The 27,144-nt window shown below is 35.6% G+C and overlaps 1 protein-coding gene across 1 annotated transcript in view; it reads left to right on the forward strand.

The window, feature by feature from the left end:
- The first annotated feature begins 4,110 nt into the window (after window positions 1-4,110).
- FZD3 (frizzled class receptor 3) overlaps window positions 4,111-27,144 on the forward strand; it is a 126,089-nt gene continuing 103,055 nt past the window's right edge. Inside the window, exons 1-2 of the mRNA XM_053709530.1 lie at window positions 4,111-4,167; window positions 9,663-10,140. Coding sequence (XP_053565505.1) covers window positions 9,949-10,140 — 192 coding nt within the window. The 5' untranslated portion in view covers window positions 4,111-4,167; window positions 9,663-9,948. The remainder of the gene's footprint in view (window positions 4,168-9,662; window positions 10,141-27,144) is intronic.

Raw genomic sequence — 27,144 nt, forward strand, 5'->3', positions numbered from 1 at the left:
AACCGTTGTAAATTGAAACCCAGTTTATAATGTAAGTCAATGGGAAGTGAGGGAGATAGGTTCCAGGCCCCTCTCAAAATTGTCATAAGTAACACCTAATACATTATTTTTAAAGCTTTGAAATGAAGACTTTAAATGCTAAACAGCATTATAAACCTAATAAAATAATCACACAACACAGAATATATTATAAAACTAAGTTAAATGAACAAAAACATTTGCTAAACAGCATTATAAACCTAATAAAATAATCACACAACACAGACTTCACTTGCATTTTCTGCAAACAGTTCTTTCTATGCATTCCAATCTGGACTGATTTATAGACAGGAAGATCTTGTTCCTTTGAAATCTGCTCTATAGCTCAGGTCTGGTTAAACTGATTAATTTCAGCTTGCTTGGCTTTGCTGCAACACAAGCGGACAGCTCCACCTACTGGCTATTTTAATCAATGCACTGCTTCTCAATGCTTTTCAATAGCAGTCACGTGACTGGAAAAAAAGGTTGTTATTCTGAAATGGTGTGAACTGAACGAGGGCCACCTGTATTGTTCTTTTTAGAAGATATGTACAACTCAGTTTATTTCTGCCCCCCCTGCATAATACACACAAATAAATCATTTTCACTTTGCATTAAACTTTATACCTTTTTTTTTGGTGTTCAGTGCTGGCTTCTCTCCTGGGCAAAAAGCTGATTTATGATGGTTTAAACCATATTTCTGCCTAGCACAGCAGATACAGCTCAATCCACGGTAACATTTTTGATGCACATAGTGATTTATTTGTATAAATTATGCAAGTGCCGGATAGTACCAGTACTGATTCTCAATGCTTTTCAATAGCAGTCACATGACTGGAAAAAAAGGTTGTTATTCTGAAACGGTGTAAATTGAACCGTTGTAAAACGAGGGCCACCTGTACATACTGACAAGGGATGTTGTCACATTGTCTAAAATCCTTTCACTTTGATTGGGTTAGACACTCAAGACTCTAAGGCTTTATCTATTATGATGAGAAGGTCCTAAGAATGTGGAAGCTAAATCGAGTATATGTATATTCAATGTAAGAACATGATGTATAATAAATTATTTCTTTTTTCTTTCTGACAATAAAGATTATTTCAACTAAAGGGACATAAACCCATTTTTTTTTCTTTCGTGATTTAGAAAGAGCATGCAATTTTAAACAACTTTCTAAATTACTTCTATAATCTAATTTGCTTCATTCTCTTGTTATCTTTTGTTGAAAGGCATATCTAGATAGGCTCAGTAGCTGCTGATTGTGTTTGGCTCATCTATGTGCATTGCTATTTCTTCAACAAAGGACATCTAAAGAATGAAACAAATGAAATAATAGAAGTAAATTGGAATGTTATTTAAAATTGTATTCTGTATCAGAATAATGAAAGACAAATTTTGGGCTTAATGTCCCTTTAAAGGTCAGGGGCGCTCAGGATCTTACATATTAAAATATTGTTATTTTCTGTATAGGTCAAAATAATTTGAGCTGTTCTCTTTTTTAAAAAAAAAGAAAAAAAAGAAAACACACACACAGGATTTTTTTTTTGTATATTAGCCATTGCATACATAATTATCCATATGACTATATAAATACACCAAGTGATTTTTATAACCTGGGTCAGGAATAAAAATAAAGACACCGTACTGATATGAATGGGTCACTAAAGTTAAGCATTTGCATATAATATTCGTCAGATGACAGTCATGTGCCTATATTGAAGTAACTCTAAATGAACACACACACATATAATATATATAGTGTATATATTTGTTAACGCATGAGAGGCTGGTTATACCTTGACATCCATGCCCAAGCTGGCAAGCAAAAACATTCTTGTTGGCAAACTGTATGTAGTACTTCCCCTGGGATACTAACACTGCACCCGATACTAGTGCCATACTGCTGTGAGAAATGGGTTTAAAGATTATTACCAATTGGACATATGCTCTCACTCAGAAAAAAAAATAATCCACATTTTAAGAGGCTTCCTAATTATTCCTGTTACCAAAGGTACTTTGTTCTCCTGATATCCTTTGTTGTAAAGTATATCTAGGTATGCTCAAAAGCAACAATGCACTACTAAGAACTGGTGATTGGTGGGTACACACATATGCATCTTTTCATTGGCTCACAAGATGTGTTCAGATAGGTCCCAGTAATGCATTGCTGCGCTGCAGCTGATTTTATCCCCTTTACAAGAGTTAAACACAAAGGGCTCCATGTACTGAGCAGTGCATGCTGCATTGGAGCCCTTGCGGTGCAAGCTTGCACAAGCCTGCTTACTGCAAGTTGCAAAGATTTGCAGCCTCTCAGTCACCTCTGAGGTTGTGGGGATAAATCACCCTAAACTTTTTCTGGGTGATTGACAGCTTGTGCAATAGAAAATACATTGTACATCCGCTGGGCGGACATGTTCCCAATGCGACACCCTTGTCTGCCCACCAATAGTACATGGGGCTTATAGTTATATGCCAGTAACAGTGCAATAACGTGCTGTAACACATCAGAGGAATGTATCCACCTTTATCATGCTTTAAAGAAACAGTAAAAACCTTCTAATAAGAAAACTTTTTTTGTCTCGCTATAGACTAACAACATACTGACCAAGTCTAAACTTTTTTAAAACAAATTAACACTTTGTATACTGTAATTGTTTTTCAATAGACAAACTCCACCCATCATTCACCTCATTTGCAGGAGCCAATCTGAGAATGAGTCTGCAGACAACAAGGCTAGCCACAGTTATATTGTTAGTACAAAGTGCAATAATTTCCAGCTGTTATCAGTTAAAGCAAATTAGGGGAAAGATATGTAGCATGATAAAGCTGCAATGTGCTTTTTTCAGTTCTGAGAAAAGCCACATTTTTCTCAGCTAAAGGGGGCAAAATAAATAATTAAAGAATATTGCAGTTGTTCCACTACACAAAACTATTTATATTGAAATAGTAATAGGTGTTTACTATCCCTTTAAAGGGACATTCCAGTCAAAATGTAAATGCACATAGATGAATTACATCTTTGAATAGAAAAATATTTGCAATATACATGTATTGGCAAAAATGCATCTAGTAAAAGTTATCACTGTTTTAGTATTAACAATTTCCTCTGCACATGCATGTGAAGCATATCTAGATATTCACAGTGCACCCGCATTTTAAATACTACAGCTGCCCAGAGAGACAGTTGGGCTCAGTCATTACATGTCAGTCAGAGCAACTGCTGTGTTTAAAATGCTGGTGCACAGTACATATTTAAATACACTTTTGAAACAGCTATAGCTTTTATTAGAAGCATTTTTGCTAATACATGTATATTACAAAACTGATTCTATTCAGAACTGAAATGCATCCATGACTGTGGATTCCAATTTTGGCTGAAAAGCTAATGATACTAATAGTTCTTATTAGCATTGAGACCCACAGAGCATGACTTCTTGAATCCCACTAATTAAATGGCACCGGTCTGCACTCTGCAGTTTCCTGGACCTTCTCTATAGCATAACAGTTATTACCCACTGCACGTGACGCTTTCATCTCAGTGAATACAGCGCACTGTCTCCCAATAATAATAGTAACAGATCCATAATTTACCTTCCGCAGTTCCCTTGCAGAGCACTGAAACATGCAGTTGCGTCGTTACTATGGAAACTGCCATAAACCACACCCACTATCTATCGAGACAATAAAATCCGCCCTTCCTAGCATTCGCTGTTTCCAGGCAACCCTTACATCTTCCTGTGATTGGTCAATATGTTGCACTGGTCGCTGTCACTCTTTCACTATCTCTAGTCTAAAGCGTATGTGATTAGCTTGCTAAGGCGCAGTGAAAGGGAGGGGCTTAAAAGTGAGTGACAGACAGTGGGTGTGTCTTAACTCTGAATGAATGGAGATGGTGGGCGGAGTCGTGCTGATTTTAATGAAACAAACCAGTACTGTGTTAGCTCCGCCCACTGTGGGTGGGGCTAATAACAACGATAGAAGCAACCAGTACACCACCCACCATGGGCGGGGCCATCGTATCGGGACTTTTGATCTGCTGCACCAGCTAACCACGCCTACCATGGGCTGGATCAGTTGTCCCCAGCAGTCATCGCTATAGCACGTCCTGAGCTTACTCAGCGAGCTGTGTCACCGCCGGGGAGAGCACGGTGAGTTACAGGGAGATCATGCTGGATCTCAGCCGCTCGAGGCAAATTACCCTTTCATTTATATGCACGAACCGAATGTCAGGTTACTATGGAATCCTTATGGAATTGTACTATAACCCCCCATGCAATAGACTGCAGGTTATGTGAGGTCAGGGCTGTCACGGTACAATATGGGGGCTATGTCATGCAGCACGATGGCTTATTTATTAAACAATGCAGAATTCTGATCTCTCTCTGAGATTGTTATAAGTTACACTGCTAATTGTTTATTATATAGATAAAATCACCTTATTATATCAGAATATGTAATATTTATAGACAAATGGCATATTTGTTTTATAGATGCATATTAATTATATTGATACATTTGCTTCTATCTGATGATATTCGCTATATTACATTGAACTACATCTTTAGATTTCAATTCATACGCCCGTATTCGTGGTTTATAATATTTAGTTGAATTTATTGCACATAAACCATAATATTATAATATAATATAATAGTATTTGTTATAAGCAGTTAAGCTTATGTTAATATATGTAGCTGTCTTTGTATATAACATAATTTAAGGATAAGTGTAATACATATAGCAGAATTTAAATCTGGGATTTTAAGCAATCCGTTTAATTATATGGGATAAAGAGCAAAGTAGGGTGGAATTTATGTTGTCTTTAACTAGATTTTAGATGATCAGTTTGCTATATGCACAAGTTACTCTGGTTAATTAAAATATATATATATATATATATATATATATATGTGTTTTAATTTAAAGACAGGCAATTAAACAGTTAATATTATTTACAAACCATGCAACAATTATTTGCAGTATTTTTTTGTCATCATTTGTTTTCATTGTGCATCTCGCCTGGTAATATGGACAGCTTTCAGGCTTATTAGCATGGATGTTATTGCATCAAGGATGCATATCAAATCAAGGATTTTAAGAAATGTGGATCTGGTTTTTGGATTGAGATTACATTAGAGAACCAGGAATGAGGAGGCCTCACTGGTACAAAGCACAGTATCATGTGAAGGATTTTGCTACATTATGCTCACAATATTAACCATTTGGATGCCAAAGAGAGATGCAGCACATTGCATAGGGCAGTTCTTTGGTAGCCAAGGGGTTAAATCACTAAAATGTTATCATTAAAAGTTTTTTTGTTTTTTTTTAGAATTTATATTTAATCCTCAATTAAAATTTTATTTTATTTTTTCATAGTAATCCTGAATAATATATTCACATGGCAGAGTCCTCTGATCTGCAAGACTAACTTAAATTTACTCTGTGAATACAATTTACAGAATATACAGAGGATACAATATAGGAAAAGCAGAATATATTATTTTTATGTTTAAACCCTGTGAGTTTATAGGAGAAAGCACCTGCTCATTTCAGTGTACAAGTTTATTTCAAATTCTTTGTGTGACATTGACACAGTATACACTATGTTGCCTGGAGACTCCATATTTAGCTAAAAGGAGACTTGTAATCCTAAACCTGTGGAATTGCAGCCCTTGGCCTATTGTCAAGGGCTCATAGTGAGTTGTATGTATTTTTTCTTAAATGCCCAAGCACTATTAATTATTTAAAGTGAAGTAGAAAATTAGCCCCCCCCCCCCATTATTAAAGGGTCATTAAATTCAAAATTGAACTTCTCATAAAATGTGTAAATATACATAGTAAAAAAAGTTATTTACTTTTATCGGTTATCTTTTTTTTTTTTTTTCTGCATTTCTTGTAATTTAGCTTTAAAACTTGTGTTGATTTCACTCCCTTAAAGAGCCAGGAGTGGATCATCCAGAATTTAAAAACTTTGACCCTGCAACATTCTACAAAGTGATTGCTTGGTCAGATCGATAGCTCATTTATATCTGTCCCTTATTGGCCCAGCGGAAGAGATAAGACAAATATACGCTAATGGCTTTTTAAGGGTTTGGTGTATGTTTGTGAATTGTAAAATAGTATTATTTTGTAGTGCTGTGAATGGACTTCTCAGGCTCTGCTCCCTATTTAGCAGCACATACTGTCAAATATATTGGAATGAGTTGCTGGTTTTAAAAAACAAACGAACAAAAAAAAACAATGAATCACCCTCTTAATTTAAGAACAAGGCAGTGAACAAAAATGCTGATCTGTTCTCATGCCTTTTCATTTCTCTGCATGTGCCTTTCATCACATTCATTGAGAATCGGTGGCAAAGGTTACTTGTGATAAATGGATCTATAACTAGCTCACAATTCTCTTTAGCTGTTGGTGCTTTCATTTAATGTCTGTATAAATAATCCTAAAATATGCACACATAGAAAATGTATTACAAAAGTAAAACATATTAAAGGGACACTAAACACAATTTTTTTTTCTTTCATGATTCAGATAGAGCATGCAATTTTAAACAACTTTCTAATTTACTCCTATCATTTTTTGTTCTCTTCCTATCTTTATTTGAAAAAGCAGGATTCGAAGCTAAGGAGCCTGCCCATTTTTGGTTCAGAACCCTGGATAGCATTTGCTGATTGGTCTGCTACATTTAGCCAGCAAGCTCTACCCAGGTGCTGAACGAAAAATGGTCCGGCTCGTAAACTTGCATTCTTGCTTTTTCAAATAAAGATACCAACACTATTAAGAAAAATTGATAATAGGAGTAAATTATAAAGTTGCTTAAATTTGTTTGCTCTATCTGAATCATAAAATAAAAAATGGGTTTAGTATCCCATTAAATATGTATATTTATATTTTATACCCTAAAATAAGTTTCTAAGAAACCATAATGTTTTTCTTTTTATTTGTAATAACCTTGCTTTAAGTGTAGATCACAATATATTTTGAGTGATGATTTTGTATAGATAACTTATCCTATGTCAATTGATTTAGACAATGAAAACACAGGTGAAATTCTGTGTGTGCAATACCGTCACCTAAACTGTATTGCATAACCTTCATTTAATTCTGCAGCATTTTCACATATTCCTTATATTTTGACACTTGCTGGCTATCATGCAAATATACTAATTTCTATTTAAAGGGCCATTTTAGTGTAAAAAAAAGTTCATGCTCTAATTTATAAGACTATTTCATTTTAACATTAGCACAATGCAATGCTATGTTTTTAATCCCTGTAAAGGGGTTTAACACACAGTTAAAGTACAGCTTGGGAACCACAGAGCACTGCTAGTCACCCAGTTAGCAGCAGTAGTTGAACAGCTGGGGCAGAACTTACTGGTCACCCAGTCAGCATCAGTAGTTGCATGACTTAGCTGCTAACATTAAAGGGATAGTATATACTCATTTTCATATAACTGCATGTAATAGACACTACTATAACGAATAAGATGCACAGATACTGATATAAAAATCCAGTATAAAACTGTTTTAAAAACTTACTTAGAAGCTCTCAGTTTAGCTCTGTTGAAAAGGTAGCTGGAAAGCCCACTGCAAGTGGGAAATAAGACACTCCCCCTCCCCCTTTTTTTACATATGAAAAGACCCTTTACACAAACAGGAGCAAGCTGGAGTAGGTAGCTGACGGTATTCTCATAAAACTTTGGGGCTTGGTTAGGAGTCTGAAAATCAGGGCAATGTTCTTTAAAAATAATCAAAACTATACGTTTTAAAAAAACTTTATGGGCTATATAAATAGATGATCTACAAAACATTTATGCAAAGAAAAAATGAGTGTATAATATCCCTTTAAAACTCTGCCCTAATACAGATTCCCCTTAAAACTGCACTTCTTTGCTTTATGTTAGTGTGGTTCCTAATGTCATTTTACAGCAAGCATTAAGGGGACATTGTAACAAAAATCTTTCATATGAAACAGCAGCTTTTACACATGTCAACAATATTTGCCTGCAGAATGTTAAAAGAAAAGTAAACTCAATGTAATTATTATATGTTACTGTTGTGTTGCAGTAGAAAAACATATCAGGCAAGTCCAAATATTTTTAAACAAATTGATATTCTTTTTCCTGCAATAGAAAAAACCTACACATCATTTCCCTTATTTAAAGGAGCCAATCTGGGTTTAAGAAAGAGCTGCAGAATCTGTTGGCGCTCTACAAATAACAACCATAATTTTAGTATAAAGAACAGTACGCTGTTTTGCAGTTGTTATCGGCTGAAGCCAATTAGGGAAGATATGTAGCAGGGTTAGCATTGTGACATAAACAAGGTGCATTTTAAGTTCTGAGAATGGGACAATCTTAAATTTTCAGAGCTAAATTACATAAAACAGGGGCAAAATAATTAAAAGTATAATGTAAAGTTGTTTAATTTATTTGTAACTAAACCTAAAAATCTCAAGGTGTCTATTGTCCCTTTTAAGTGAAAGCTATTTAAGTTGAAACTAATACTGCTGTATTGACTTTGTACTTCCCGCTAATCCTCATTGGCTGATAAGGACAACCTTGACACGTGTAACAAGAAAACATTGGTGTATTCAGGGCAGGAATGTCAGTTTAAAAAACAGAAATACACTTTGAAATGCCCATGGCTTGTAACTGAAAAACAGACATTTGGAATAACAAGTTATTTAACTTTTTAAATTAAGTTCTACATACTTCTGGGGCTGTGGTTGCCCCCATGATCTCATTTAACCCCTTCATGTGGGGGTGCACGTGCTTTGATCATAACTAAGTCCTAATGTAAACACTTACTGGAAAAATTATATCACACGATTGTCAATGCGATCATGTGATTTCAAGACCAGGATCGGTTTATGGGGGACTCCTTACGCTGCTAAGCACGCCCCCATCTGATTTTTGATTGCACAAAAAGGGGAGGCTGCAGGACACCATATAAGGTAGGACGTTCTATGCTGTCCTAACAGCATTAAAGCCTAGCGCTGTTAGGATGTTATGGAACGTCCTAACGGTGTATAAAGGTTTAAAATTAATTTGACACCCCTGATTTATTTATTTTATGCCTGTGGCACAACATACACTTTATTAATGTAATACAAATAAACTATACACTAAGATGAATCGAGTCAGTACTGTGGGTGTGACAATATTTTTGGCGTCTTATTAAAGATAATAAATGTTGGCTGCATTTGTTTTATTGAACATTTTGACCTTTTTTGCAAAAAAAAACCCCACCAAAAAACAAAACCTCAAAGCAAACTTTTAAAAATTTAAAAGTTACTTTTGATTAAAGGAATTTTAGCAAAGTAAGTCTACAAATCTCTGTTTAAATAAATAAATAAATATTGAATGCAACAATTGAATATTACTACTGTTTCTAAACATCTAAATAGTAGAGCCAATATCAAGGAGAATATCTTTGTTCTATCATTTGAATGTCAAAATTACATAATTTGCCCATCACTGGTAATCATTACTCAATGTGTCGCTAATACCTTTTTATTATTAAAAGTTTGAGCAATTCAATATATCGTGAAAACGTTGTCATTTTTTTGTTTGTTTGTTTTTGGTTTAGTAAAAATAATAACCACGTTGGTTTTTTTTTGTTGGTTTTTTTTCCTTTCCAGATTATCAAGCGTTTTCAAACCTCCTTCCACCAAAATAACAATGGAGACTATCATTTGGGAGTGTGGCTAAAAAAATATCTGCAATGTAACCCTGAAGCTAAAACAAGATGACTCAGATTTTATATGGCTTTGAGTCAGACATAACAGTGTCCTCATGTTCTCAAAAACATTATAGATGCTCATTGATCAATGCAGAGCTGGAATCAAATCACATTGAGAATTGTCTTTGTGTTCATGTCTATCGGCGAATACCCAATATCTAAATCACTTTGTGAGAGTGTTTATCATGGCTGCCTTCTTGATATTGGGCTACGTTTGGATATTATTTACTGTTCTTGTAGAACAAACTATAGGGCACAGCCTCTTTGCTTGTGAACCTATCACACTTAGAATGTGCCAAGATCTCACGTACAATTCTACCTTCATGCCCAATCTCTTGAACCATTATGACCAGCAAACGGCAGCTCTTGCTATGGAGGTAAGACCTAATTGTTTTTTAATGCTGATTATTATTAGTATTATGTGTTCATGACATTTCACATGAAGGGTTACACTTACTTTTTTTTAATTACAGGCGTTTACTTTATAAATTCTAGTAATTTAAATTAAAAATCAATTTCAATTTGTGTTGTTTTTTTTTAAAGGGACACTGAACCCATTTTTTTACTTTAGTAAGAGTAGTGTCAAAACCCTTACGTACATGTACAAAACCAGAAAGGAACGCTTTGGTTGCAATCAGATATTAATTTTTTTTTATTTTTTTTTTTACAGAGAAGATAAGCACTACATGTGTTGTATATAGGGATAAACAAATGAGTAGGTGGAACGCTATGGAACATGTTAGGCCTGTCAGTTACTGATGTACAGCAAGAGATGTCTTATACAAAGGATTTATAAACAATAAGCTGTGGCCATAAGAAGACATACAGAAGTCTCTGCTTACATTATAGGGATGTATAGACAAAAATATTTTATAGACTTTGTGAGTCCATTTTTTTTTTTAATAGAAGGAAGAGAGATTGGAAGGGGTGTACTTAACCCCTTGATTTACCTGTTTGTGGTAATCAATTGGTAATTCACTGTTCTGTGTGTCTGTTTCTATTCATCTAGGGGTTAAACCACTGCTGCAAATCTGTTGATTTACCCTATTTCTGATAATTAAGGGATTAAATCACTGAGCCTCTGTCCCACTAAAAGACACATACAATAAGTGTGTATGTATTCATAAATATACATATTATTAAGAATTTCTTAAAATTAATTTTTTTTCTTTACTCGTCCTCGGCAATTTTTTTTATAAAGTACACCTCTTTTTCTATCCCAGACAAAGGGAATTGGTATACTATAAAGTAACAAAATAATGGAAATGTTGCACGCATCCCAGATATGTAGTCATATTATTTTCCTTTTTCTTTTTTTTTTCCCATTTAAATCTTGCGTCCATTCTTGGCTTTCTGTGTTGAATATATTTACATCAAATAAACCCAATCTGTGATAGCATTGAGAGAAACCGGTCTAGTGGCTTGCTTTGCTTTGAAGAACCTGGTATTGATTACTAAACAGTTATATTATAGCAGTGTCTGTGGTTGTGTTTCCTTTGATGATGGGTCAGTCATTTAGATATTTTGGCAATTATGTGACCTGAGAAATTGCATTACTCCTAATTGTTTTATTTCACTTAAGATTAGATAAAACACCTATGTTATATTATATGACACTTGCCAGCTGAGATAGCTTAGATAGTTACACAACTAATGGCTTTTGAACCTGTGACTCTGAGGTTTGAGTACTGCAAACAGTGCCATCTTTTGATGCAAGACAAAACAAAAAATATGGTAGTGTTCTTGATTTTTTTTTTAACTGAACCATTTATGGATGATAAGTTTTTGTTTATACCTTGAGAATGCCCTAATGTTTAATTATATGTAGTATAAAAACTGCAATCTTTCATCTTATTTTTCTTCCCTTTTGTTGTAATTTAATTCTAAAAATTGGTTGTTTTTTCAAAATTCCTGTTAGAAATGAGAGTGCAGACGCCAGACTAACACTGTTATATTCAACACAGTTATTGGTTGCGCAATCTTGGGACCTATTTATTGCTTTCCTTGATTTGCTATAGAAGAAAGAAAACCTAGGTTATAACCTGTCAATTGTTTTAAGGAGTGAAATACTGAAAAAAATAAGTGTAAAGTTTTAAACTACCAATATAATTATAAATATATTTGTATATTTTTTTTTTAAGGTAATCTTTGCTTTTTAATATATTATTCTATATAGCAGTCATTTATTCTTAAATGTCCCTTTTTAATATCTGCATTAATTGGGTAAATGAAAGTGGCTATTTATAAATGACTTGTATGCAGGGCCAGATTTATAATTAGGCAAAGTAGGCATGTGCCACAGGTGCCCTCCAAAGAGGGACTTCTGTGTCTGCCTTTTATAAATACCAGTCAGCTTAAAATTATCTTCCTAAAACCACCGCAGAGCTGGAAGAAATTGTAACAGCTAGTTCCCGTTCAGCTAGGGAACCTCTGATGCCAGAGTTAGCCGCTTCCTATCATTTGTTAGCAGTAATCATGTGCTTACTTTGACATCACAGCCTGACTTGGGTAGATGGGAACTAGCTGCTACCAACAATATGGTAGCTTCATGTAGGTTTCTATAAGCACTTTATTATTTATGATAAATAATATAAAATAATTTATGTTGCAATAGGGTGTGCACCATATCCATATTATTGATTCTATTATATGGTAAAGAATATGATATGATTTTTTTTGAAGCCCCCACAATAGACGTCTGTAACTAAGTGCATCTGTGTTTCTAGTTGGTAATGTGTCTGTATAATTGAATATATCTGTATTCTTCATAATCGAAATACAGGATTTACATTGTTCCTTCTCATACCCTTATTCATGATTAAAGTATGGGGCCGGGGAGGTGCTGTTATTTCTCTGCCATCGGCCATCTTAGTTAAAGGAACAGTATACACTAATTTTCATATAACTGCATGTAATAGACATTACTATAAAGAATACTATGCACAGATACGGATATAAAAATCCAGTATAAAACTGTTTAAAAACTTACTTAGAAGCTTCCAGTTTAGCTCCATTTAAAAGGTTACTGGAACACCCACTTCAAGGGGGAAATATCAGACACTCCCCCTCCCCCTTTACACAAACAGAAGCAGGCTGGAGTAGGTATACGTCAGTATTCTCCTAAAACTTTGGGGCTTGGTTAGGAGACTGAATATCAGAGCAATGTTATTTTAAAAATAAGCAGAACTATCCATTTAAAAAAATACAAAAAAAACTTTATGGGCTATACAAATAGATCATCAACAAAACATTTATGCAAAGAAAATATCTAGTGTATGTCCGTTTTAAAGGCCCAGACACAGCAGTGTATGGGGCGCAAGCCCAGGAAGGGGGGGGGGGGGGCGCTTCAGATTTTGCTGCCATCTGGTCTGTAAATCTGGCCCTGCTTGTATGTCCAATACTTCTACATTAGAACTTTTTGAATCCTCTTGAGGATTAAAGTTCTAGATGCATAGTTAAAATGGTATCAATACCTAGATTATTTACTTAGGGTTGTGCTATGTAATGGAATATAAAATATTGCTCCTTTGCTTCCCTACTGAAGGGTTTACTGAGTTAGTGATTGAGCCGTTTGGATGGGTTTAGCTCCTTGGCTAATGCAGTGCACTCTGTAGCCGCCCTCTGACAGCCAGGGGTATAAAAAACTGTATTCGCATGACGTCTATTGGTTGGTTAGTCGTATCGGTTTTCTCTGGGGAGGAAAACTGAAAAAGTAAACAGATGGATGCAACTGGAGCATCCGTGCACCTGCCAAATATGAATCTAGAGCAGGGTGTGGTGGAGCAGAAAGACATTCAATGGGAACTGAGCCTTTTATACACAACAACAGATCCCCAAGGACCTTTGTGCATTCGATGGAGAAACCAATAGTGTTCTTGTTAACTAGGTCTAATATTTACTGTGAGCTAAGCATCATTCAGAAATTCTCAAGATATATTGTGTGTGTGTGTGTGTGTGTATCTATCTATATCTTTGCTTTGAGCGCATCACTATATCTAGCACCTTTTTTTTTTTTGTGTGTGTTTGATATCCTTTAATTGTTTGTAACTTTAAATCAGGGCAATCTTCCTCGATGAAAAAGCGCCACAGAAGGGGCAAAACAAAAATATATAAGAAATTACATTATTACAATCACGTGATTAATTTATTCTGTTATAATAGGATAAAAACAATAAAACCATTTACCGGTGGCTATTGTTAAGATTGATAAATAAAGTGAAAACAATATTTTCGCAAGAAAACTAGATTAGCCGTTCGTTTGACATTGGCAAAAAATATTGCCCCAAACGTATATTTGATAAATATTGGCGAAATTTTTACTTCATACATTGTGATTTATTGCGGAAATAATCGCAACTTTTTAGGCACATTTTTTTCGGGGCTTAATACATTTTGCCCAGTGTGTGTGTGTGTGTATATATAGCATTTTAATGTACAGGAAGCCCTCAGTTTACGCCAGGGTTAGGTTCCAGAAGGAATGGTTGTAAATCGAAACCGTTGTAAATTGAAACCCAATTTATAATGTAAGTCAATGGGAAGTGAGGGAGATAGGTTCCAGGCCCCTCTCAAAATTGTCATAAGTAACACCTAATACATTATTTTTAAAGATTTGAAATGAAGACTTTAAATGCTAAACAGCATTATAAACCTAATAAAATAATCACACAACACAGAATATATAATTAAACTAAGTTAAATGAACAAAACATTTGCTAAACAGCATTATAAACCTAATAAAATAATCACACAACACAGACTAAACTTGCATTTTTCTGCAAACAGTTCTTTCTATATATATATATATATATATATATATATATATATATATATATATATATATATATATATATATATATATATATGTGTGTGTGTATCTATCTATATCTTTGCTTTGAGCGCATCACTATATCTAGCACTTTTTTTTTTTTTGTGTGTGTGTTTGATATCCTTTAATTGTTTGTAACTTTAAATCAGGGCCAGTTTGATTCTGACATTGTTTGTAGAATGGAGAATAGGTTCAATAGCAGCACCACAAATTAATAGCAACAATGAATCTCTAATGCTGTGCCCTAGTGTGCATATGTGGTGTTTTTGTTTTTTTGATCTGTGATCCTCCTGCCCTGGCAGCTGACCCATCACAGACTCGGGTTTGTGGCTTCCTGGAATTTTGAGGGAGTCAGATAATCCAATCTGGGAAGACATGAAATAATAATATGTAAGGTGAATTTGTGGGAGAGTCTTGTTCTCATGCTGAGTTCATCCCACACGCAGAGACATCGGATCTTTCTGTGTGTGAGAAACAAGTCACCTTCAGTGTATTGTCACAGAAACCTCATCTGCAGCCTTTTTATACCATTTTATATATTTTTTTTTAGCTTTCAGTATTCATTTTATGTTAAGGGCTAAATTAAGTAATGGTTTGAGTGGGAAAAAATCAGTGGCGTACAAATTATATTTTCTAAATATTGTTATGTTGATTTTTTTTTTTGCATAACAGATCAGGGTTATTTTTCTTATAATAATCTAGGTTTTCCATATAATATGGTGCTTAGCAAATTGCATGTTTGCAGCTCCTTGAAATGTAAGTGTTGAGCTCCTCTGTAGTTTAGTGTCCAATCTACCCTGGAGCTGATGCTTTGCTGAGATTGATTTATGTGCTGGGTGTGATGCCTATACTGATCATACTTCATCCTGGGGGTGTTTCATCAATAAAACCCACAGTGAAACTAACACTGACCAGTCTACTACACAATAGGTCAAATTTTGAGGTTTTCTAGAAACTTTGGAATGGACTTTTTTAGAATGTAAATTACAAATACATTGACTATAATAGATTATATACTGTAACCATTCAGTAAGTGTTTAAAAGATCAATAGAACATTATTGTGTTATTTGGTGACATGCTCAAAGTCAAAATTTTAAATTTGCATGATTCAGATTGAGCATATCATTTTAAGACAATTTTTAAAATTTGCTTCTATTTTAAAATGTGCTTCGTTCTCTTGGTATTGCTTGTTAAAAAAGAATACGCACATATCCTACACTAGCGGGAGCTAGCTGCTGATTGGTGCCTGCACACACTTGTCTCTTGTGATTGGCTAACTAAATGTGTTAAGCTAGCTGCCAGTAGTGAAATGCTGCTCTTTCAGAAAAGGATAACAAGATAATGAAGCAAATTTGATTATAGAAGTAAATTGGAAAGTTGTTTAAAATGGTATGTTCTATCCAAATCATGAAAAACAATTTTGGGGTTTCCTGTCCTTAATCTTTTTCTTGAAAAAAAAAAATGTACTTATCCTACACTGGTAAATGGTGGCTATACTTATTTGTTTCTTGTCAGTGGCTCACCATGTGTGTTCAGCTTGGGCACAGTAGTGCATTGCTGTTGTGGCGCCGACTTTTTATATACAAGCAATATTGCAATAAGAAAATACTTTATCTTATTAATAAGAGCAATTTTTTGCACTTGTATCCCTTTAGGGGGCAGCTTATTTAGGTAAAGATCATGTGCCCGTTCTTTAATTTGATTGGCAGTGGGCTATGTGAATATCACTTGTTTATGTATTTGATATCCAATATTCCTCTTGATCAGTTTGATGGCTATGATGTTCGATCTCCAGACTCAGCAGGTTTGGTTGCTTCAGTCTCGGCACCTAAAACATATGTATATTTGTGTGTGCACAGCCTTATCTCTAGAGAACATCTTTTGTTATGTCTGGGACGGTGTAATCTGCCAGTTAGTAAATGTCTTCTTGAAATCACTGCCTACTCATGATCTTATCTTCAATAAAACCCCTACTTGCCCTGGGCACTCACACTGTACAGCTATTAGCAGGTGTTTTCAGGACAGGTACTTAATGCAAATTTGGGTCCACAAACTGTCAAAGGTATAATAAATAAATTGATAATTGTGCAATAAAGGTCAATAGGAATTGGAAAGTAAAAATTGCATGCTCAGGTTCCTTAGAGGATCTTTGATCCGTAAAGGGTTAAACACATAGCTATATTATGCTGCAGCATCCAAGCAGGACTTTAGCTGAGTGGCAACTGACACACCTGATTGGTTAACTTGCCGTGTCCTGTTTAGGAGCTGCAGTAACTTTGTGTGTTTAACCCCTTAGTGTTCTATAAAAAGTATATGCCATTAAAGGGGCATTTAAATGCAATTGACAGTACTATACAAATACAGTATAATAATAAAATAGTCACATTTTTATTTTTAGTTACAGCATGCAGTCGTAGAAAAAAAATGTTTCAATTTGCTTCTGTTGCCAAATGTATTTTGTCATTCTGGTACCCTTTGCTGAAACTCATGGCTCCCTTTGTATGAGAGCTACTCTTAAACCATAATATTAAGACAATATGGTACTTTTGCTAATAGTTTTTATTTTTTTAGTTTTCTATAATATGCTCTCTTAGTAATGAAGATTTGTAGTTTTGACTCATGTCCCTTTAATGAATACTTTACTATAAAACAAAGCTATGCCACTTGATCTTTGGGGGAGGGGCTGTGAGCCTCAGTGGATACAGCTGCTGTCACCATGCACTACATGCAGTAAAGGACTGGGCTGGATATGTTGGGTCACCATTATGTTGACTTGATTTGTTAGTGAGTAATGTGTAGTAAGAAAGACTAATACAATTATAGTATATACCTTTTTAATTGTAAATGTGTTAAAAGGACATTCTAGTGCTGTAATTAAAGGGACAGTTCACTGTAAAATTGTCTCCTGAATGTGTTTCCCATGACTTGTTATAGCAGCTGCAGTGTATAAAATGTGTAAGAAATTGCTTATTTATGGTTCTTTTTGCAAAATAAATAGCCGGATTTGCTCTTTGAAACAGCCCATCAAAATTGACCTCGTTATCTTATCACTCAAATGCTTACCCTTCTTATCTCCGTCTCTGTACAATGCTTATAAAGAACAGACTAAAACGGCTATTTCAAATGCCAATATAAAGGCTAAGGAGCTATTTAATTAAACAATTTAAAGGGACAGTCAAGTCCAAAAAAACTTTAATGATTCAAATAGGACATGTAATTTTAAACAACTTTCCAATTTACTTTTATCACCAATTTTGCTTTATTCTTTTGGTATTCTTAGTTGAAAGCTAAACCTAGGAGGTTCATATGCTAATTTATTAGACCTTGAAGGCCGCCTCTAATCTAAATGCATTTTGATAGTTTTTCACCACTAGAGGGCATTAGTTCACGTGTTTCATATAGATAACATTGAGCTTATGCATGTGAATTTACCATGGAGTCAGCTCTGATTGGCTAAAATGCAAGTCTGTCAAAAGAACTGAAATAAGGGGGCAGTCTGCTGAGGCTTAGATACAAGGTAATTACAGAGGTAAAACGTGTATAATTATAACTGTATTGGTTATGCAAAACTGGTTAATTGGTAATAAATATAATTTTGATACTCTATGGAAAATAAATAATGGCTTTAAAACCATTGTAGGAAAAAATGTGGACAGAGATAACTGCAAGGGAAACTTTTTTTTTTCCAAATGGGAGTGAGTGTTAAAGCCATATAAACTACACTGGGTGGTCCTAACTGACAGTTGTCGTATGTAAGCTTAGCAGTGCTGTGTGTATATTCCTAGACAGGGGCTGCACGAGGAAGGGATAAGCTGTATACACCAAGTACAGCTTTTCAGTTATAGCAATTACTTGTTTGTTTGGTGGGGATATTTCAAGCAACTTTTAAATGCAAAGTATCTTTTTTAACATGTTTAACTGCTGTTATTTCATGTACATAACATACATTTTGAGTTCCATGTCCCTTTAACGCTTTGGCTGCCAAAGAGCTGCAATGCATAGTTTGAGTTGCTTTAAACTTTATAGGCAGCAAGAATATTGAGGTGTGTATGTGTGTATGCAGTGTGTGTATGTATATGTATATATATGTATATATATATATATATATATATATATATATATATATATATATATATATATATATATATATATATATATATATATATATATATGTATATATATATATATGTATATATATATGTATATAAAATTATATATACAGGCAGTGCAGAATTATTAGGCAAATGAGTATTTTGACCACATCATCCTCTTTATGCATGTTGTCTTACTCCAAGCTGTATAGGCTCGAAAGCCTACTACCAATTAAGCATATTAGGTGATGTGCATCTCTGTAATGAGAAGGGGTGTGGTCTAATTACATCAACACCCTATATCAGGTGTGCATAATTATTAGGCAACTTCCTTTCCTTTGGCAAAATGGGTCAAAAGAAGGACTTGACAGGCTCAGAAAAGTCAAAAATAGTGAGATATCTTGCAGAGGGATGCAGCACTCTTAAAATTGCAAAGCTTCTGAAGCGTGATCATCGAACAATCAATCGTTTCATTCAAAATAGTCAACAGGGTCGCAAGAAGCGTGTGGAATAACCAAGGCGCAAAATAACTGCCCATGAACTGAGAAAAGTCAAGCGTGCAGCTGCCAAGATGCCACTTGCCACCAGTTTGGCCATATTTCAGAGCTGCAACATCACTGGAGTGCCCAAAAGCACAAGGTGTGCAATACTCAGAGACATGGCCAAGGTAAGAAAGGCTGAAAGACGACCACCACTGAACAAGACACACAAGCTGAAACGTCAAGACTGGGCCAAGAAATATCTCAAGACTGATTTTTCTAAGGTTTTATGGACTGATGAAATGAGAGTGAGTCTTGATGGGCCAGATGGATGGGCCCGTGGCTGGATTGGTAAAGGGCAGAGAGCTCCAGTCCGACTCAGACGCCAGCAAGGTGGAGGTGGAGTACTGGTTTGGGCTGGTATCATCAAAGATAAGCTTGTGGGGCCTTTTCGGGTTGAGGATGGAGTCAAGCTCAACTCCCAGTCCTACTGCCAGTTTCTGGAAGACACCTTCTTCAAGCAGTGGTACAGGAAGAAGTCTGCATCCTTCAAGAAAAACATGATTTTCATGCAGGACAATGCTCCATCACACGCGTCCAAGTACTCCACAGCGTGGCTGGCAAGAAAGGGTATAAAAGAAGAAAATCTAATGACATGGCCTCCTTGTTCACCTGATCTGAACCCCATTGAGAACCTGTGGTCCATCATCAAATGTGAGATTTACAAGGAGGGAAAACAGTACACCTCTCTGAACAGTGTCTGGGAGGCTGTGGTTGCTGCTGCACGCAATGTTGATGGTGAACAGATCAAAACACTGACAGAATCCATGGATGGCAGGCTTTTGAGTGTCCTTGCAAAAAAAGGTGGCTATATTGGTCACTGATTTGTTTTTGTTTTGTTTTTGAATGTCAGAAATGTATGTTTGTGAATGTTGAGATGTTATATTGGTTTCACTGGTAAAAATAAATAATTGAAATGGGTATATATTTGTTTTTTGTTAAGTTGCCTAATAATTATGCACAGTAATAGTCACCTGCACACACAGATATCCCCCTAAAATAGCTAAAACTAAAAACAAACTAAAAACTACTTCCAAAAATATTCAGCTTTGATATTAATGAGTTTTTTAGGTTCATTGAGAACATGGTTGTTGTTCAATAATAAAATTAATCCTCAAAAATACAACTTGCCTAATAATTATGCACTCCCTGTGTGTGTGTGTGTATATATATATATATATATATATATATATATATATATATATATATATATATATATATATATATATATATAATTAAAATTATGGGGAGGCGAAAAGTGAGTTTAAAATCCTCCACTAAATACAAAATATAGAGAAAATAACTCATTGTGTAAACCATTTACAAATCTAAACAAGTCAGAAGACTTGATTTAAACCCAGAAACTCTCTGACTACACTGTTTCCAATGCAGCAAAGGAATCTGGGTAAGATATGCAAATGAGGTTCACAATGACTCACCTTTTTACTTTTAGCCTGCTTTTTAAGACAGACTTCCCTTTATGCCATAGCACTGCTGCATTACACAGCTTTAATGCTTAGCTAGGGTTAGTACAGTGATTTAGACCAATCCCAGGACAGCTGTTTCGTGGTTATTGCCACTCATCAGCTGGGAGTAGGTTAAATCACTGCTTGGAAAAGTTCATTTCTGGGGGAAATTCAACAACAATTAAAATTATGGGGAGGCGAAAAGTGAGTTTAAAATCCTCCACTAAATACAAAATATTTCGCCTCCCCATAATTTTAATTGTTGTTGAATTTCCCCCAGAAATGAACTTTTCCAAGCAGTGATTTAACCTACTCCCAGCTGATGAGTGGCAATAACCACGAAACAGCTGTCCTGGGATTGGTCTAAATCACTGTACTAACCCTAGCTAAGCATTAAAGCTGTGTAATGCAGCAGTGCTATGGCATAAAGGGAAGTCTGTCTTAAAAAGCAGGCTAAAAGTAAAAAGGTGAGTCATTGTGAACCACATTTGCATATCTTACCCAGATTCCTTTGCTGCATTGGAAACCGTGTAGTCAGAGAGTTTCTGGGTTTAAATCAAGTCTTCTGACTTGTTTAGATTTGTAAATGGTTTACACAATGAGTTATTTTCTCTATATATATATAATTATATTATATATATATTTACAACCTCTGTCATAATTCTTTTCTAAAACTGTAATATATCTATATGAATGCTGTCCTCGGCTGGCTCCTGTATTTTTAAGTATTGTCCACGCCTGGATTAAATATAGTGTACATCTCTGTATATCTTGGAGGGATAAAGGAAATGACAGTTCGATAAACCTATTCCCCACCTTATTATGTAGCATAACCAGTTACTAAAGCTGTTTTTATTGCTTTACAAAGGTCTTAACTTGAATTTGTGTGAATGACAGTTAATAGGCAGTTAAATGAGTACTAATCTAGCTTTCATAACACTTTTAAAATGTCTGTATAAAACTGTAACACCAGATGTTGTTTGGCTCTGAATAAGTCACTGCCTGTACTATGGGAACAACCTTACAGAATTGACAAAAGCAAAGTATTGATTAGGCATTGCATAAGAGCAGTAGCTTATTGAACTAAAGCTATCACAATGACACAATGCACAGTTCTCCCATTTTTATAAATGAAAAGGAGCAGTGCACCCCACCCCATTTCACTATGAAGCAGACCACTAACAGGGCACAGCAGGGCAACAGGAACAATCCATCCTGAGTGTGTGTGTGTGTGGGGGGGGGGGTGACTACTAAAGGCTTCTTAGTAACCCACTCTACAAAACCACATTTAGTGAAAGCATTTTTGTAGATTAAATTCTTTTTTTTTCTTTTACATGCTGGCTTAAGTTTAGTACCAGGGAAAGGGCAGAAAACAAATTGTGTTTAGAGTTCTTCCACTAAAAGCAATGTGAGATGGATTCAGATACAATTTTTAAGATAATTTAGGTCTTTCCTGAAATCATTTTATAAAATAAGCTCTAAAATCTTCATTTAAATGGCTGTGGAACTCAACATTTAACATGTGTTGTAAATTTACTATATAATGTACTTTCACCACAATTACACAATTAATTAATTTGTGTGTTTCCAAGGCCCATGCAGTCTGCAGCCCTCCTACAAGAGACAAAATGCTGACCCTAAACCATTCTGCACAGTGCAGGAACTCCTTTATATCGGTCCCTAACTGGTTACAGCAAAGGGAAGAATCTAAATATATTTGAGCTTTTTCAAGGGCTATGTCCCTGGAATAAAAATTCAATCCAATTTGTATGCAGATCTTTTTTTGTAATTCCTTAATGATATATAGTGGTCAAAATTTATCAAAGTGAGAATAAGAAAATACTCACTTTTGTAATCAAAAACTTTACAAATGATTTCACAATATTTATAAAAGGTTATGCGCCAATAAAGTCGCAACTTTTCATATGTGCGAACAAACTGACTCCTGATCATTCTCAAGTCTTTAATATATGCAAATAAGTTGTATGGAAATGCCTAATTCTTGTATTAAATCTCTATTGGCCTATATATATTCGCAGTTCTCATATTTATGAAAAGTGGCGCATGCAATATTCACTGTTTTTAATCTCGCAAATTTGTATGTTGCGAGGTTTTCAAAATAAAGAGCAATGTTTTTTTTTGTCTGGAGGGAAAATGGAAAAAGGTATTTTTCTTGCCGTAATGGATGTATCTAGGGTTAGAAAATGCCCACAACAAGGCGCAGAACCTGAAGAATAATAATTAAATAACAAAAAGGTATCTACAGATTTATAAAAAGTTAAATAATTTAAAGCTTAATTGAAATAAGTGTACTAAAAAAGCTTAAAAAAAAAAAAAAACAGGCAATCTTCCTCGATGAAAAAGCGCCAAAGAAGGGGCAAAATAAAAATATATAAGAAATTACATTATTACAATCACGTGATTAATTTATTCTGTTATAATAGGGTAAAAACAATAAAACCATTTACCGGTGGCTATTGTTAAGATTGATAAATAAAGTGAAAACAATATTTTCGCAAGAAAACTAGATTAGCCGTTCGTTTAACATTGGCAAAAAATATTGCCCCAAACGTCTCTAGAATTTTGATAAATATTGGCGACATTTTTTACTTCGTACATTGCGATTTATTGCCTAACTTTTTAGGCACATTTTTTTTCGGGGCTTAATACATTTTGCCCAATGTGTGTGTGTGTGTGTGTGTGTGTGTGTGTGTACCCAGAGGCAGAACTTTTCTTCACTTTCTGCAATGAGATTTTTTTAGTGAAAATTGTTCTGCAGGTCATTTTTAAATAAAATAAAATTTTAAATTAGACAGTTACACTAAGGCACCAGTTCAACTGCAATTTTTAATACTTTATAATATAATTGCATTGCAAATAAGCTTCATACAAAAAAAAAAGAAATTTGAAAATGTCTCTTGAATAAATCTGTTTCCTTTTTCTCTTGGTCTAACATAGAAATGTAGTAATAAAAAAGATGCAATGCTAATACTAACGTCTTACATTCAGAATAAACCGCTTTGCAGACTGGGAAAGGCTAAGGGGGTGGGTTTGAAAAAATCTCTGAGAGCCAGTCAACAAACAATGTGCTGCTGCTTTGCAGCGCTACTGCATATTTGACTGATCACTTCAAACAGCACTTTGCTCTGGATGCACTGTGTTAAAGAAAATTTACACACTGCTACCAGAGCACAGCTCTGTAAGAAGAGAACTGTCTAATGTGGAGCAGCACTGCAAAGTTCAAGTTCTAACAGTTCCTGCATGTGTCCTGTTCTTTCTGCAGACATGCTGCATTTTCTGTGATTACATCTCAGATCACTGTATGTTCTGCCTTGGGGTGTGTGTATATATAGCATTTTAATGTACAGGAAGCCCTCAGTTTACGCTGGGGTTAGGTTCCAGAAGGAATGGTTGTAAATTGAAACCCAGTTTATAATGTAAGTCAATGGGAAGTGAGGGAGATAGGTTCCAGGCCCCTCTCAAAATTGTCATAAGTAACACCTAATACATTATTTTTAAAGCTTTGAAATGAAGACTTTAAATGCTAAACAGCATTTTAAACCTAATAAACTAATCACACAACACAGACTAAACTTGCATTTTTCTGCAAACAGTTCTTTCTATGCATTACAATCTGGACTGATTTATAGACGGGAAGATCTTGTTCCTTTGAAATCTGCTTGATAGCTCAGGTCTGGTTAAACTGATTAATTTCAGCTTGCTTGGCTTTGCTGCAACACAAGCGGACAGCTCCACCTACTGGCTATTTTAATAAATGCACTGCTTCTCAATGCTTTTCAATAGCAGTCACATGACTGGAAAAAAGGTTGTTATTCTGAAACGGTGTGAATTAAACGACGGCCATCTGTATTGTTCTTTTTAGAAGATATCTACAACTCGGTTTATTTCTGCCCCCCCCCCCCTGCATAATACACACAATTAAATCACTTTCGCTTTGCATTAAACTTTATACCTTTTTCTCCAACATAGGTGTGTCCGGTCCACGGCGTCATCCTTACTTGTGGGATATTCTCTTCCCCAACAGGAAATGGCAAAGAGCCCAGCAAAGCTGGTCACATGATCCCTCCTAGGCTCCGCCTTCCCCAGTCATTCTCTTTGCCGTTGTACAGGCAACATCTCCACGGAGATGGCTTAGAGTTTTTTAGTGTTTAACTGTAGTTTTTATTATTCAATCAAGAGTTTGTTATTTTAAAATAGTGCTGGTATGTACTATTTACTCTGAAACAGAAAAGATATGAAGATTTCTGTTTGTAAGAGGAAAATGATTTTAGCAACCGTTACTAAAATCGATGGCTGTTCCACACAGGACTGTTGAGAGGAATTAACTTCAGTTGGGGGAACAGTGAGCAGACTTTTGCTGCTTGAGGTATGACACATTCTAACAAGACGATGTAATGCTGGAAGCTGTCATTTTCCCTATGGGATCCGGTAAGCCATTTTATTACAGACAGTAAATAAGGGCTTCACAAGGGCTTTTTAAGACTGTAGACATTTTCTGGGCTAAATCGATTTATATATAAACATATTTTATACTCCATAGCCTTGAGGAATTATTTTAATCTTGGGAATTTTGTAAAATAACCGGCAGGCACTGTATTGGACACCTTATTCTCTAGGGGCTTTCCCTAATCATAGGCAGAGTCTCATTTTCGCACCTGTATTGCGCACTTGTTTTTGAGAAGCATGACATGCAGATGCATGTGTGAGGAGCTCTGATACATAGAAAAGACTTTCTGAAGGCGTCATTTGGTATCGTATTCCCCTTTGGGCTTGGTTGGGTCTCAGCAAAGCAGATACCAGGGACTGTAAAGGGGTTAAATATAAAAACGGCTCCGGTTCCGTTATTTTAAGGGTTAAAGCTTCCAAATTTGGTGTGCAATACTTTTAAGGCTTTAAGACACTGTGGTGAAATTTTGGTGAATTTTGAACAATTCCTTCATACTTTTTCGCAATTGCAGTAATAAAGTGTGTTCAGTTTAAAATTTAAAGTGACAGTAACGGTTTTATTTTAAAACGTTTTTTGTACTTTGTTATCAAGTTTATGCCTGTTTAACATGTCTGAACTGCCAGATAGACTGTGTTCTGAATGTGGGGAAGCCAAGGTCCCTTCTCATTTAAATAGATGTGATTTATGTGACACAAAATTTAGAGAAAATGATGCCCAAGATGATTCCTCAAGTGAGGGGAGTAAGCATGGTACTGCATCATCCCCTCCTTCGTCTACACCAGTCTTGCCCACACAAGAGGCCCCTAGTACATCTAGCGCGCCAATACTCCTTACTATGCAACAATTAACGGCTGTAATGGATAATTCTATCAAAAACATTTTAGCCAAAATGCCCACTTATCAGCGAAAGCGCGACTGCTCTGTTTTAGAAAATACTGAAGAGCATGAGGACGTTGATGATATTGTTTCTGAAGGGCCCCTACACCAGTCTGAGGGGGCCAGGGAGGTTTTGTCTGAGGGAGAAATTTCAGATTCAGGGAAAATTTCTCAACAAGCTGAACCTGATGTGATTACATTTAAATTTAAGTTGGAACATCTCCGCGCTCTGCTTAAGGAGGTGTTATCCACTCTGGATGATTGTGAGAATTTGGTCATCCCAGAGAAACTATGTAAAATGGACAAGTTCCTAGAGGTCCCGGGGCCCCCCGAAGCTTTTCCTATACCCAAGCGGGTGGCGGACATTGTAAATAAAGAATGGGAAAGGCCCGGTATACCTTTCGTCCCTCCCACCATATTTAAAAAATTGTTTCCTATGGTCGACCCCAGAAAGGACTTATGGCAGACAGTCCCCAAGGTCGAGGGGGCGGTTTCTACTCTAAACAAACGCACCACTATACCCATAGAAGATAGTTGTGCTTTCAAAGATCCTATGGATAAAAAATTAGAAGGTTTGCTTAAAAAGATGTTTGTTCAGCAAGGTTACCTTCTACAACCAATTTCATGCATTGTCCCTGTCACTACAGCCGCGTGTTTCTGGTTCGATGAGCTAGAAAAGGCGATCACTAGTAATTCTCCTTCTTATGAGGAGATTATGGACAGAATCCGTGCTCTTAAATTGGCTAATTCTTTCACCCTAGACGCCACTTTGCAATTGGCTAGGTTAGCGGCGAAAAATTCTGGGTTTGCTATTGTGGCGCGCAGAGCGCTTTGGTTAAAATCTTGGTCAGCGGATGCGTCTTCCAAGAACAAATTGCTTAACATTCCTTTCAAGGGGAAAACGCTGTTTGGCCCTGACTTGAAAGAGATTATCTCTGATATCACTGGGGGCAAGGGCCACGCCCTTCCTCAGGATAGGTCTTTCAAGGCCAAAAATAAACCTAATTTTCGTCCCTTTCGTAGAAACGGACCAGCCCCAAGTGCTACGTCCTCTAAGCAAGAGGGTAATACTTCTCAAGCCAGCCTGGAGACCAATGCAAGGCTGGAACAAGGGA

This window comes from Bombina bombina, chromosome 4 (genome assembly GCF_027579735.1).
Source record: "Bombina bombina isolate aBomBom1 chromosome 4, aBomBom1.pri, whole genome shotgun sequence".
Classification (NCBI taxonomy): Eukaryota; Metazoa; Chordata; class Amphibia; order Anura; family Bombinatoridae; genus Bombina; species Bombina bombina.